Raw genomic sequence first — 15,378 nt, forward strand, 5'->3', positions numbered from 1 at the left:
ATGACAAAGATATCTACATGTACTGATAGCTACTTCAGCATTGTTCTGCAAAAAAAAAAAACCAAAAAAACCTATAAATAATATGTAAGTTTCTGTCAGTTTGGTCAAAACCTAATGTGTCATTAATATTAGTGCATACCGGCTTTTTAACATTTAAGGCTGGCTTTACACAATGCAACTTTTGTTCAAATAGTTGCAGGTTTCAAACAAATCTTTTGCTGTTGCTACATCACCAAACTCATCCTGAACATTTAAAATGATGGTACAAGCCCAATTCAGAATTTCACTGGATGACTACTACATGATACTACAGAACTCCAATTCAACTAAGGTGCATTCAAGCTGCACCATATAAAGCCAGCCTTAATTGTCTGTTTACATGTGTGTCTGTGTTTCTATCAGCTGTATGCACATGTGTGTGTAACCACTACATACCATGAGAACATGGACAAGGTTTCCGGTGGTGGAGTTCCACACCTTCAGTGTGAGGTTGTTGGCTGCCGTGATCACCGTGCTGTCATGGCGATCCCACGCTACCATGGTAACCTTCAGCTTGGTCACCTTGTCTTCCAGCGGAGGAGGGTTGTACTTCCTGGAGGACAGATGGGCAGATTGTGATTCACCCATTTAGAGGCTCGACTCATTAACGGCAATGAAATATTGATACACTGATGACTTGTTCGGGTCAGTTCAGGTCAGTTCAGTTTACGTTAAAACACAAAACATTAATAATGCAACTAATAAGGAAGACATACATTATATAATAGATAGTTCTGGTCCTCAGCTCACACTAAGTAACATTCAAAGCTGTCGTAAAATACCCGCTAAATGCACACATCTGACTGAATAAGTTAATTTAGATATTAATGGACTAACTGAAAATCACCACTCAAACAGATACTAGAACTATATTGCTTAGCAGAAGAATGACATTTAATTATTATTGCAATATAATTATTATTTACTGAAAATAAAATATATATTGAATATTTGTGTTCTTTTGTTTTTTAGTACTATGGTGTGTTACTGCCGTTTATATAAGTGTGAAGCCACAAGAGGTCGTGCTTTACAGTGATTTATGAAGATGTAAGAAGTGCTGTTAGATGCTGCTGCATCTGATTCTGAACCCCTCGGACAGTGAGCGACTTAAAGTAATGTAATGTGATGCTTGAGATCCTGATTTGTATTGAATTCCATACCAACGCCTATCAAAATATGTGATGTGTGAGCACACACATTCAGAAATTGCAATCTAATTTGCGCAATCTAATTTGCACTACAAATGCACAAACAGCATGTCAAAGATCTTGACTCCACACGAACAACAGAATTGACTTTCACATGGCTGCATTTTTTACTCGTGCCCGTTTAGTTGATTTTGTAGTCTTGACATTTATATGGATGAAGTTCAACTGAAAATGTTAGAGGAGCAAAGAAACCTAAGTTTATTACAGTTGCTCCATCTGGTAGAAATAAATAAAAGGCATCAGGCACAGCAAACTAATAGCTACAGTATATTCAGGGGGATCAACTGAGAGTACAAATTATTAAAGGCATCCTGTTGCTTAACTATTGATTCAAGAGAAGGGGCAAACAACTGATCACCTGTCCGTTCCCCTTATTAAATTTTAACCTCACTCTGAGTCCATTTTTTACACCATAAATGGGTGTGTGTACATACAAACACGTAGACGCCGGAGGGGCCAAGAAACACAAGCAGTTTATTGCAGTGTTCCTCCACATTTTCCATTTGAATGTCCACACTTTTTCCAGACCTTCAATTCACATTCATGCTGGTTGTGGCTGGGCAATTTGACTGTCAGCTAGACCATATCTGTCCACAGCTGAAGACTGCTATTACATGTATGTCAAATGTGAAATGTAGCATATACTGTATATCCAGACTTTTTTTCTGCAACTGTCTGACTTTTCAAGACCTGTAAATTATCAAATTCATTTTCCAGACTCTCCAGGCCTGTGCAGGAACCCTGCTATGTTAGACAGAAATCTGTATTAGTGCAGTTAGGATGGTGGTGTACACACATACCCGGGTAATTTGGTCTGCATGTCCAGCAGAATGCTTCTCCAGCCCTGAGGCTGCAGCTGCCAGATTCGTGCTGTACCATCCCTGCTGCCACTCACAAACCTACAATGCGCAGACACACACACACACACACAGATTTGTATACACAGATTAATGCAGCTAAACTGTGAATATTACACATGGTTCTGGTAAAGCTGGCCAGCAGTACAATGGCTGCCTTCATCTACACACATCATGACACACTAACTGTATGTTTGCTACAAAGATGTTGCCATACAACCCCCCCCCCCCCCCCCCCAATCCCTCCCCTTTGCATAGACAGTCTACCTCCCTCACTGCTGAGAGTACAGCAACCTTGGGGAATTACAGCTGAGCTTGTTTTTCTGCAAACTCCACATATGCACACACAATTTAACACTCAGCGAGTGCGTGATATGTGCAAGTGAATCTGTGTGTGTGTGTGTGTGTGTGTGTGTGTGTCTATGGAAGTGTGCATGTGTTAGAGCAGGTGTGAGAGAGCGAGTAAAGGTAGTGTTTCTGCTGACAGCATCAAGTCACATTACAACACCCTGAGGTTCCATATAAAACAAACAGCAGTGCACACGCAAAATATCCCCCCCCCCACACACACACACACACACACCACACACACACAACTCACCTGTCACTGCAGTTTGAAAACTGGATGCTGTCGACTTTATCCTGGGTGAGAGAAAGGTGGGTTGAACAGTCACACAAGACACTAAGTCCACTTTTCCCACAGCTTTGCAAATACCTTGTGAATACAATCCATTTTTCAGTGTGTCAACAATGTATTATGTACAGTATTTTTAGTAACAACCTGCAGACTCAAAAATGTAGCTTAAAAAAAGTCCAGAAAAAATACATGGAAAATATAACATAATAAACAAATATGAAAGTAGATGATTAGGTAGACAGATAAACAAATACCTAAACAAATATAATTACGTCAAAATGGGGCACTTTGGCACAATTTTTCAGCATTTGACTTTCACATACAGAGGGCTACTTTACAAGACTGTGTTTGTGTAAAATGTCTTCACATTGACTCACTGTATGGGACTCAAGTTCGGAGATCTTCTCTGGTTGGCCTGATCCAAAGTAGTACACCCTGATGATGTGATCTGTGCTTCCCGTGGCCAGGAACATACCACCTGGAGACACACACACACACACACACACACACAGGATCAGCATAGGGCACAGGTGGCTTCAACATGTTGGAAATGTGCAATCACCATTTGCATGTTATGTACTGTACAATGACTTTGGTGGGCATGCATGATGTCAAAAGGAGCTGTGTTTACCTGCGCTGAAGGAGGAGCAGATCATCTGGACACCAGGCCGGGAACGCTCTGTGAACTTACTGGGCCTCTGACTGAAAATACACACACATACACACAAAGACACACAGTTACACCAAAACACACTGGACTAACATCACCACCTGGATATAGATGTGTGTATCTAATAGAATAAGAATAAGAATAAGGGGGATATGTTGTTTGTCGAATACGGCTCCCTTGTATCAACTTGTACTTGTTTCTGGATGAGGCATATACACATTAAAAAACAGTGTAAATCCAACTGTGAAGCACTGAAGATGAACAGCAATCCAATCCACCCAAAGCAGGAGATGAGTTGAAATTCATAGTGGCCAAATCCATGTTCATTGATTTTGGCCTAAAAGATGTATATGTTAATACATCTGTAATAGAACTATTATAAAATGCTCATGCAAGAGGGTTCTGTTTTTGCGTATATGACTCTGTTACTGAACTTAAGTATTTGTCTTCATCTGTGCAGTCAGGAAAAACTCATTCTGACTTGCAGTAAAATAATGTCCCCATGTGGCAGCTCTCTATGCTGCCAGTGATATAGTGGTAAAGTAAAAGGTGGGCAAGCTATGAACTCTAATCGACTGTCACTACAAGACAAACAACCACGAATATAACATATATAACGTTGGTTTTATTTCCTCAAAAACACCTTATTTTGCTATACTATGTACTAGTTATGACAAATTCTATGTCACATATAAAAGGGGATTAAACACAGGTTAGGTAGGACAACATAGTCTGTCTCTCCTTTGCCTCCTTTATGCTCTTTGTTGAAGATATGGATTTCCACCTTTTTAACTTTTAAAATCGAAGTTTCTATTACTGGGTGTAAAAGAAATGCAGATGAATCTTATCAGGATACAACCTGAATAAGAGAAACATGTTGACACAAACGGTATAAATGGTACTTATGCAGTTGAGATGGTGTGTGCATAAGTGAGTGTGTGAGTGTGTTTCTCACCCAAACTTGAGCGTACGTGCGTCCCACTGCCAGAAGCAGATGGTGCCGTCGGCTCCGGTGGAGGATAGGTAGCGCTTGGAGCCGCTACAAAGAGGAGAAAACTGCAAATAGAGCCAATCAGAGGTGAGAGGTGAGTGTGGCAGCCAATCAAATGCTGTCCCTAAAAATACTCAAGCAGTAAATCATGGACAGTTGACCCACAGAGGTACATAAGCTTGAAAAACATTTAGAAGAATAACCACTGTGAAGTATAAAATGACCAAAGACACATAAGCATACAAGCCAATTGAATGAAGTGCCTAAAAATGAATAGATACTACAATAAATTGATAAACAAACAAATAAATAAATATAATTACACATATAAGTCAAAGCTCAAAAACAATCTCAGATAATGCAGAGGCCATCCAAAAATCCATCCAAAATACTGTGTATGAACAACATTTAACAATATATCAATCCTGAAGCAACGACACAATCATACAAATTTCTGACTGTGTTGTATGTAATGCGCATGCACACACACATGCACACTAGGGTAGCTGATACTGGCCTTAAACTAAATATCGGATATCGGCCAGTCGTGTCATCCACCACTGCCAATATGATGGAGATTCCTCCCTGACTACAGCTACATAACATGTAAAACGTGCAGTGGAATATTTTTTTTTTCTTTGCATATTTTATTTATTCCCCTACCAATGAATAGGTGCGGTGGAGAGTTTTAGAGTCTCGCGGCCTAAATGGTGTTTCAGAGGCTTTTCCATCTTGCCAAGAACAAACTCCTGGGGGAAACACTGAATACTTGTCTTTTTTGGCATGAACATGGTCAAATATTGAATATTGAACAAATTATCAGCTTTCCAGCAGCTGTAGTCTAACAAGAGGCGCCTGAGCTGTCTAAAATCCCGCCATAATCACCGTGATATATTAGACATAACTAGTTATACTAATTAGGTCATTAATTAAGCTAATTAATATGTTAATTAGCAAATATTTCTTAGTCTACATACTTGTCTTCACATAACACATGGGCGGAATTAATTTGAGCTCCATATCTTAAAGCATTAAGGAGTTACAGTAGTTTCGGGGAAATCAGTATTTCCTCATTAATATGCAAATGTATGCAGCAAGCTCATCCAAAATCTAATCAGATCATCCACTCTATTGGGGGAACCTGTGGTGTAAGTATTAAGTTTCTATCATGTTTTGTTCTTGAGTTACTGTGTTCACAAGAATGTGTCTACACACACACACACACACACACAGGCAGACAGACAGACGCCACCATGGTGGCAGGGCATAAAAATATCGGTATCGGCCTTCAAGAAACCGTATCGGTCAAACCCAAATGCACACACACACACACACACACACATACACGCACAAGCACCCAGCACCAACACAAGCCCCCGACAGTCCCGCCTACCTGTAGTGAGGTGATGGAGGCCGCATGCCCCTCCAGGACGGCCAAGGGGGCGCAGGTCTGTAAGCACCACACTCTGATGGTCTTGTCACAGGAGCCGGCGGCGATCATGGTGTTCTCGTAGCTGACGGCCATGTCGGAAATTTCAGCAGCGTGGCCGCGCAGCGTAGCCAGCAGACGCCCGTCATCTGTGCCCCAGATCTTCACAAGGCAGTCATCTGAGCCCTGGCAAAGACAGAAAGAGAAAACAGCCAACATGGCAATCAAACATGAGTAAAGAATAGTATTTTAGATATTTTGAGAAGCCTACTTGAAAAATACATGAATAGTTTCTGATTTATCTCATTTTGCGTGTGCAGTGGTGTGTCCGCTTCTGAGGCACGGTTCAAGAAAGACAAATTAAACACATCAAGTTCAAACAGCTTGTTAAAATATATCTGTACATATTTCTGCCTTAGACTGACAGCAAATTGGCAAACTGGAATAAAACACAGGACAAAAAGAGGCTCTTCAGGTGCAAAAATAGAGGTGATTAATCTACATTGTGAGAAGAGACAAAAAGTGACGATGAACGTTTCAAGGCAGACTGTCATCAGCACAATGTCTTTTCAGCATGGCATTTAAAGAAGAGCAAAACCAACGGGGAGGAGAATGGGCAAGCTCATTGCCAACATTCAGATTTTTTCACATGGCCATGAGAGGCTGTCCTGAGTATCCTTCACTCCAGTTGAAATAAAGTAGAGCTGCACTGGAGAAGACAAGGTAACCTCCACAAATTCTAGAGATACAGTGATGTGTATTGGCACTAAGACTCGCCTCGCAAGATGTGTGTTCCCTTGCAAAAGGGCAACTTGAGAAGGGATGTTCTCTTGCTAGCACATACTATTAAATATAATAAGAATTACATGCTTGTTGCTTGTTCACTACAATAATAACCTTTAGTAATTATCACTTATTTGTATAGCACTTTTCAAAACACAGGTACAAAGCGCTTTACAAAGGAGTACATAAAAACAATAAAGATAAAAATCAACAGTATAAGAAGAAAGCAATGTAAGCATAGAAAGAAGCAACCACAGCAAAATGGAGCTCAAGGACAATTAATAGAAGATAATACATAAAATCAAGTCTATAAAAGCGAGTATTAAATAGTGATCTAAAAGATGATACGGATTTAGCCAGCCTAAGCTCCCCAGGCAGGTCGTTCCACAGTCTATAGCCCTGATGGCAAAGGCCCGATCACCTCATTTTCAATCTAGACTTTGGAACAGCCTTTGGGGACCCGACTGAGGATCTCAGGCTGTGATCCAGTTTGTATGGGGTTAGAAGGTCTGGGATTCAGCATGGTGCCAGAACTATCTGTGCCTTAAAAGTGATAAGAAAGAAAAACTACTTCAAGTGATCAATGTTAAGATGCTAAAAATCAAGGTGATGTGATCTAATGTTTCTGTTCCAGTAAGAGTCCTACGTGTTGCAATTTGTACAAGCTGGAGATGAAAGAGAGACTTTTGATAAAGGCAGGAATACAGATTGCAAGTTGCATTAGTTTAAATGAGGAAAGCATGGATGATGATTTCCAGACCACTAAAGGGGAAAAACAGCATAATGTCAGAAATATTCCTTAGTATTCCTTGAAAGAAACAAGATTGTACAATTCTCTTTTTTCTCACTACTGGCTTTATATTGGTGGACAGAACACCGAACTCATGTTGAAACTCAAAATGACTATTTCTGATTTGGTTTGATTATGTTGTCCAAAATGCTGAAACATCCAGCATTTTATATCTGCAAGGCAATTTATGAGACTGGCTAGAGTATCAGTATCACCATGGATTTTTAGAGGAAATGTGAGATAAAAACAGCAGCCCCTTCCTTTGAATAAAACATAATCAGTCAATCCATCACCAGTAAAACAAGAGGGTCTGACTGGAGCTGGTATTCTTTTTGGACCGATCAAAAGAGCAGGCATTCCCTCAGTGATTTTGAAAGAGCCCAAGGACAAATTACGGGTGTGACGCGATGAGCAAAAAAACTGATAAACCAAATACAGTGGCGTGCTTGAAAAGTTCAGGATTTGGAAGTGCAAGACACGATGCTAAATTTCCTTTTCGACTAGACAGGAAGCTGGATTAGCCACAGTCGCAGGGACAACCAATCCATACTAGCTGGTCTAATTTGTCCTTCCCAATGGGCATGATAATGAACTCCCAGCCATTACTAAAGCCATATAACACAAATCAATATGGCCGCTTGCCAATCAATTGTTTAAACAAAGCTAATATTTGTCAGAGATGATCACTGTGTATTGGCCACTGAATGTTTAGGCTAAATCAAATAATCAATATTAGACAAAGAGGTAGGGTAAAATGAGCACAGTTTACACACAGGTACCGCACAGTGAAAACACAAAAGCGGCAGGTATGTGTGATAAAGCGACAGAGGCAGCATTTGTTCTTTTCATTCCATAACAATTAGCATTTAGTCATTTGGTAATCAAGCTTTTCATATTTTAGTCAATCTGCCTACCACTGCAGCAAAGCCTCCGTAAAAAGACTCGTAAATGAACAGATCCAAAAATAAGTAAATATATAAATAAAAATGATCTTGTGATGAAAGGAGACAGCGAGAGAAAAAAAACGAGGGGGGGGGGGGGGGGGGGGGAGGATAAAGTGAGGGAGACCAAGAATGAATTTTAATTCTGGCACTTAGCCAGCGCCTCAGAGGAAACATTTTCTCCAGTTATGATGAGAAATAGCGAGAGGGGGAAAGAGAGAGAGACAGAGAGAGAGAGAGAGAGAGAGAGAGAGAAAGGAGCGAGGGAGGGGCGGCACAGAGGGGGACAAGGAGAGAGAGAGCATGGAGAGTAAGAACGGGCAAAAGAGAGATAACGGGAAGAGAGAGAGAGAAAGACAGAGGAGAGAGAGAGAGTCAATCTAACCCCCCTCCCTCTCAGCAGCCAGCCATTTTTAGAGGTTTAAGAAGTGAAAGCTGAAAATGGTGTATAGCAGCAGGCAGTGTTTGACTCAGGCATCCAAACATAACGACAGCAACATTAAACTAACATTATCCCAGCGTTGGGTCAGTGTTTAACACATTAGACATTCAGCACCTATAGCATTAGCTGCTAGCAAAAGGAACCAAAACACCAAAACGCGGCACATAGACAAATGGCAGCCAGAGGGCAAAGGTCAGCTTCTTCCTTCTTAGACCGTGGGACTTCCTCGTTTCCCTCTTCTAAATCAGTCCCCTGGATATTAATAATAGTCTTGTCATGAAGTTGCATGAATTTCGCTACGGGTGCCTGTCAGTCATTCAGGAAAGAAAACTGCCTACAGAAAATAAGAAAATAAAAATCTATTACGTTATTTTTTTTTTTTTATTGAATTCCCCCCACAAACAAATATTCCTTAGAATTTGAGCTTTGGTCAAAACAAGAACAGGTGTGATGCAACAAACTGTACTGAAACCCAAACTGGGACTTAAAAAAGCGATGTGGAACCAAAACAATAATTACCTCCTACCAGTCCAGCACTGTTACAAAATACCACAAGAAATGCTGGTGTTTGGTTATCTTGGTAAGCAAAAGGCAGCTGATAACAATCAAACAAACATAACCATAGGAAAGGTGACTCTAATCAAATATAGGTGACTCTAATCAAACCGAGGGGAAACCCTATCGCCGCGGCAACGTGATGAGAAACACTCTGAACCGGCTTCGTTAACACCAGACCGCACACACAGGCTGACAGAGAAAGAGGCAACACCGCTCTCTTGGGCATTTGAAGCAGTACGAGGCAACACAGTCTCACTCCAACACTGTCATAGTCTGTGAATAATAAGAGCAGAGTCCATCCAGCACACGCCATGCAGGAATGGCCACATCTACATAATTTTTTTTTTTTTGGGGGGGGGGGTGAATATATTGTCTTGACCAGCAGCAGGGAAACGCTCCCACACATGCACATACACACACACACACACACACACACACACAAGTCGCGCTATTCCCCTGCCCATCCATACTTTTCATTCTCAACACATCTGTTTGGACATTCATGCCAAATCTGTGCGTAAAAAAGGCACGCAACCATACACCATACACAAAGTAAAACCAGACACATGCACACAGAGACTTTTTTTTTTTTTTTAGCCTTACAGTGAAGATGCGGCGTCCCGTCCTGTCGAAGGTGACGCAGTAGACGGACGAGAGGTGTCCCAGAATCCTCTTGTGCATCTTCATGTGCTGGTAGACGGCCGTGGGCAGCAGCTGGCGGAGACGGTAGGAGCCGTTCAGTCGACGCCCGAAGCTCGTCTCCACTGGATGGCGAGAGAAGACGCACACACACTGGTAAGGACACTGTTGTATATATATAGCTGGCACTCAACCGGAGAAAACTCACTCATTTAATGAAAGATTTGAGAGGAAATTAAATATGAGATATGAGATGGGGTATAACAGTATTTATCCCCTGAGAAAAACTCCACTGTGATGCTGAATCCCAAATAATTTGAATAAAAATATCAAATCAATAATAACTGCATTGTAATGCCACTGCCAGTAAAGACCTTTACAAGCAACAATATATGTAAACTCTGATTGATAGACTGGTTTCCACTGCAGGGCCAAATAGGGCCAGCCACGGCTCACCATTATTCATGTCACTTAGTTTTCCTATGTTTCTTTTGGCATTTTGCTGTCAACAGGAATATGATCTTCCGCTCAGCTACGGGGATAGCTAGGGCTCAAATGAAGTGTCAAAATAAATAAATGCCGCTTTCTGTCTAATTAAATATTTGAGCTACAACTTGAGCTAGTCCTGTTGAGGACAAAGTGAGTGTTTCCCTCTACTCTCTGGAAAAAGTCATACCAAAAAGAGTAGAAAAAGCTATTTTTACCAATATTGGGTGGGCTCCCGTAGATAATTGGAGGCTCTGGGGGTCGTCCACAGTGAAGCGCAGCCAGCGCTGAGCCTTTCCACACGACATTCTTGCAGCCTGGACAAAGACGAACACACACACATAAATACTTACACATACACACATTCTACAGATTCCATTATGACTTTGGGTCTGTGCGAGTTGTGCTGTATGCATGCACGCTTTCATCTGTATAAGCTCATGAAGAAGTGTATCCAGATGGAGTCTGTTTGCCAACACAAACACACAGAGAGATGGAGTGACTGCCTGTGTGTGTGTGTGTGTGTGTGTGTGTGTGTGTGTGTGTGTATGTGTGTGTGTACATGAAACGGGCCGGCGTGCACATGCGTGTATCCACTCACTCTTGTTGGTGCGGAGCAGATTCTGCCTGCCGGCCCCCAGCAGGCTGGTGAGTCCAGGCACGCTGGCAGGAACTTCCCTCTCCAGCAGCGGACAAACTCTGGAGCAAACCTGCAGCAGGTGGTCCGGACTGATGTGCCTGTGCAACTTCACCTAAACACACACAGACACACACACAGACACACACAGACACACACACAGACACACACACACACACACACACACACATACAATTAGCTCAGTTCCATTCAGGCAAGCAAATGAACACAAAACACCAGTCGGGGGGTAGCAGAGTTGCATAGTGAGTAGGGAAACTGTCCTTCAGCTGGAAGACGTCTGTTCAAGCCTCTTATGTTGGCAACTGCTGAAGTGTCCTTCAGCAAGACACTGAACCCCTCCCAGCCCTGGGGGCGCTGTTTGGTAGCTCACCCCGAGGAAGGGGGCCAAACGAAAAGACAAGTTCCCTACCAAGATCAATGAAGCATCACATTACTGCATAAAATGCTGGCAAATCTTTGGCTGAGCCTGATCAGTTTGTCTCCTCTACCAGACAATTTGGAAGATAACCATTTTTGCTAGGTCCTATTATAAAAACCCATTAGCTGGAAAGATACCAAAAGTGGATGGTTCATTTAAGGATGTACAAGCGACTGTAGCCTGTAGACAAAAAGGTTAGTTTCCTGCCCTGAATCCATTTAATTTCAAAATCTTACACACACGTTACAATTCTATGCAGCAGATGCAGTATAAACAGAAAACAAGGTCAATACCCCAATTCCCCGCTCTTGGTTTGCTGTGTGCTCCAGAATTTCAAGAGCAAAGGTGCCCTTTCAGTAACTACTCTCTGTGAGTTTATACTTTTTTTCTCAACAGGAACAAATTGTGTAAGGCTAGTGGGGAAAAAACTTAAATGATGGCCTACTTTTCTTTCAAAAAGATTATTTTCATGTCATTCCTGCTTAATTAAATGAGATCCGTTCTCAAAATGAGATATCCACCATTTGAAAGAAGTGACACCCGCTCTGACAAAATTATTAATACAACAGAATGAAAACAAATTAGAGCTCTTTTTAAAGATAGTAGGCAACATCAGTTAGCAAAATTAAAATGCTTTCACAGACCAGATTGTCTATATTTGAGAACGACTGAATGACGAACTTCAGGTTATAATTTTTTGGTCAAAATGGATATGGAGAATTTTACAGATGTACTCCTATAATAGAATCGAAGCAGAATCGAACCCACATTGTTGCAACTACATCATACGTCTCTTATCCCACTGACACACCGGGACACCCCTGCATGGCCTACTTTTAAAGAAACACAAACTCCTGAAACGCCTGACTGACTGGAATACCAATGCACAGCTAGAGATGATAAATATGCAACATGCAGCACTGTATGTATTTCACTAGGCAATCTTAAACTTAATTCAGATAAGAAATAATCGTCTTTGTTTCAGACGCATCTGATTTAAATATCTGAATGGGGTCAAATGAGCCTGAAATGCAACCATTATTCCACTCACATATTAAATGGACACACATACACACACACACACACACAAACACAAGAGAGCAGCTCTGCTCCCCTTAATAGGAAAACACATTTTCTCCTTTCCTTTATCAGAGCATTCAACACTGACACTAACACTTATTCTCTCTCTCTCTCTCTCTCTCTCACACACACACACACACACACACACACACACACACACACACTCTCTCTCTCTCTCTCTCTCTCTCTCACACACACACACACGCACAATTAATGACCCCTTAATTGCTTTCAACATCATCGCTGGTTCAGAGACGTGATCAGTTTTTCTAAGCACTTGCAGCGCCTACACATGTCAGCAGGCAAACACCCACTTGCACAGACCCCCCTCTCGGGCTCATGCAGAACCAGGACAAACACACACACACACACACACACACACACGCGCGCACACACACATCAACAGTGTAACAGTAACGTGTAATAACAATTTGGTGCGTTTTGCTTTTGTAATCTAATGGATATCACTCCCCTATCACTACAGCACGTAGAAAGCACATGGTCCTATCCATGACCGAGTCACATATCTTCTGCATAATTATCTCCTTACATTTCATGCACTGCTCATAACTCCATAAATATCACTAGTTGAAAACGTCACCATATTCAAGCTATAATTCGATTAATTAATTAAAATTGCTATGTTGAAATTCACACATTAATTAAGGTTAAAAACTAATTAGATAATTCAATGTATTAATGTTGGTTCCATAAGGTTAAAATTATAATAGGTTTCTAATAGGTTGCTCAGAACTATATGCTATTGTGTGCGGTAGTCGTGACCTATTTTATTATTAAAATGAAAATAGTCATTTACCTAATTAATCCGTCACAATTAATAAGCTATAATTAATAACGTTAATTATGATCTTCCTATTATAAATCACGGTATCATTGAAGTCAGCGTTGCCATACCAAAGGTTCCTTGGCTGCCCAACCCCCTTCTATAAACAGCCTGCGCACAACTGCTGACAAACAAATACAACCGTGATCCACCGTTCACGGCTTCTAAACAACCCCGATTCCCTTTGTCTAATAATTAAAAACACGTCGCATTTTTATTTTTTTTTTAAATAGAGGAATTATCCACAATAGACAGGAGGCAGGCTCAAAGGCTGGGGATGGGAGGAGGAGGAGGGACGGAGAGCGGAGTGAGCCAAGCAGGAAGGGAAAAAAAAACAGGCAGGCAGAAAGACACTGTCAATAATTTCTTAAACGTATAGATTTACATCCCGCTGAATCTACTGAACATGCCATCTCATGTTGAATGTTCAGGTACCTATCTCTGTCTGCGGATGGTAAGAAAAAATCCCCCCAAAAACTGGTCTTGGTAAATTAAGTAGGGCATAGGTCAATATTTTTTAATATTAAACGCTAAAATAAAACTTTTAAAACAGTAAAGAATAGGAATGCACACTATCTCAGCCGATTGGCAAGAAATAAATATTTAACCGGTGATTAATTCTCTCCACGCCCCCATGCGTAAACGGCGCTCTCGTATGAGCACTGTTTGTTTACATGACAATTAGCACGCAAATTAATAGAGCGATTATAAGATATCAGTTCAGCATTACCTCGCATCTTCACCAAAAAGTGATCTCCCCTCTTCTGCTCCTCTCGTGCTGTGCCACACTCCCCAGACAGCTCTCCAAATGATCACTACACCCCATCAGGCACCAGCCTCTGTTAAAATGAAGCTGTATCTCCAGCTTTACTGGATATACTGTTTATATTCTCCTAAAAAGTCGTGTTTTAACTCTTGCCCCCTGTGTGTTTTCACCCCATGCACACAAATTATGGCTCTTGCAGGACAAGAGCGCCTCCATCTCGCTCTGGCTTGTGGCGCAGGGAGTCCCTCCTCCGGATCCTGGCGCTCCTACACCACAACACTCATGACGTACCAACATTTCACACACATTTTTCCAACAACTATTAAAACCTTTTGGACATGCATGGCACCAAACTCGCACACCACGGTGCACGGGAGACTGGGACTCGACCCCTTGGTGCCCCAAATGGCCCCGATCTGCAGCCAGCTCGCCCTGCAAAGTCCTATTCAGTTTTTTTTTCACCTGATTTAAAAATTGCGGGAAATTCAATTTTTATTTTGCTCTCTAAAAACTTTTTCCTCAGTTATAGAGCTCCCTTACCAAATTTTCGTACGTCCCGGGGTGTTCCTGCCCTGTCCAGTCCAGCCTTTTGGGCAGCAGCTGAGGTGGAAAAATAGTGTCGACCGTGATCAGTCAGTTCATAAACGTACAGAGTGATGTTTTAAAACATTAAATGACATATCAGAGTAAAAGCAACATCACAAAGTACAGTGCAGAGAGAAGCATCTCTCTCGTACTGCTGACTGCTTACCTCCTTCTCCTCCACCTCCCTTATCAGGGTCTGAAAATAGGATAAAAATACAAAATTATATCCCAGGACAATTTCGGACATATTACAAATTATCCTAAAATACAAAAACACCAACCTCGGCTGCGTTTTGACACGGTCCAGCTTCTAGAAATCGGGCTATTAGGAAGTACAGTTCTGGTATGGTTGGAGGGGGAGAAGAGGACGGGAGCTGCGTTAGAAGAGGGCACCGAGGAAATTGGGGGATATTAAAACAACCATGACATATTTTCCGATCTCCTTTACTCACCAGAAGTCAATTGCGCGATGTGTGTACTGTCTGAAGCCATTTTGGTGTTGTTTGGCAGGGCAGCGCCAGAGCCTGTGTGGTGGGTCTAGGTGGCTGCCCTGTAGC

At 41.7% G+C, this 15,378-nt stretch overlaps 1 protein-coding gene across 1 annotated transcript in view; it reads right to left on the reverse strand.

Moving 5' to 3' along the window:
• Nucleotides 1-15,378, reverse strand: part of phip (pleckstrin homology domain interacting protein) — a 45,962-nt gene extending 30,584 nt beyond the window's left edge. The window contains exons 1-14 of the mRNA XM_071522234.1: nucleotides 15,274-15,378; nucleotides 15,103-15,161; nucleotides 14,988-15,017; nucleotides 14,777-14,836; nucleotides 11,072-11,222; nucleotides 10,689-10,787; nucleotides 9,949-10,109; nucleotides 5,796-6,017; nucleotides 4,367-4,467; nucleotides 3,373-3,443; nucleotides 3,119-3,219; nucleotides 2,706-2,746; nucleotides 2,048-2,146; nucleotides 436-592 (exon numbers count right to left, since the gene is read on the reverse strand). Coding sequence (XP_071378335.1) covers nucleotides 436-592; nucleotides 2,048-2,146; nucleotides 2,706-2,746; nucleotides 3,119-3,219; nucleotides 3,373-3,443; nucleotides 4,367-4,467; nucleotides 5,796-6,017; nucleotides 9,949-10,109; nucleotides 10,689-10,787; nucleotides 11,072-11,222; nucleotides 14,777-14,836; nucleotides 14,988-15,017; nucleotides 15,103-15,161; nucleotides 15,274-15,313 — 1,392 coding nt within the window. The 5' untranslated portion in view covers nucleotides 15,314-15,378. The remainder of the gene's footprint in view (nucleotides 1-435; nucleotides 593-2,047; nucleotides 2,147-2,705; nucleotides 2,747-3,118; nucleotides 3,220-3,372; nucleotides 3,444-4,366; nucleotides 4,468-5,795; nucleotides 6,018-9,948; nucleotides 10,110-10,688; nucleotides 10,788-11,071; nucleotides 11,223-14,776; nucleotides 14,837-14,987; nucleotides 15,018-15,102; nucleotides 15,162-15,273) is intronic.

This window comes from Centroberyx affinis, unplaced genomic scaffold (assembly GCF_046629955.1).
Source record: "Centroberyx affinis isolate AG114_WGS23_722 - 3 ecotype Tasmania unplaced genomic scaffold, CSIRO-AGI_Caff_v1 ptg000969l_1, whole genome shotgun sequence".
In the NCBI taxonomy this organism is placed as follows: Eukaryota; Metazoa; Chordata; class Actinopteri; order Beryciformes; family Berycidae; genus Centroberyx; species Centroberyx affinis.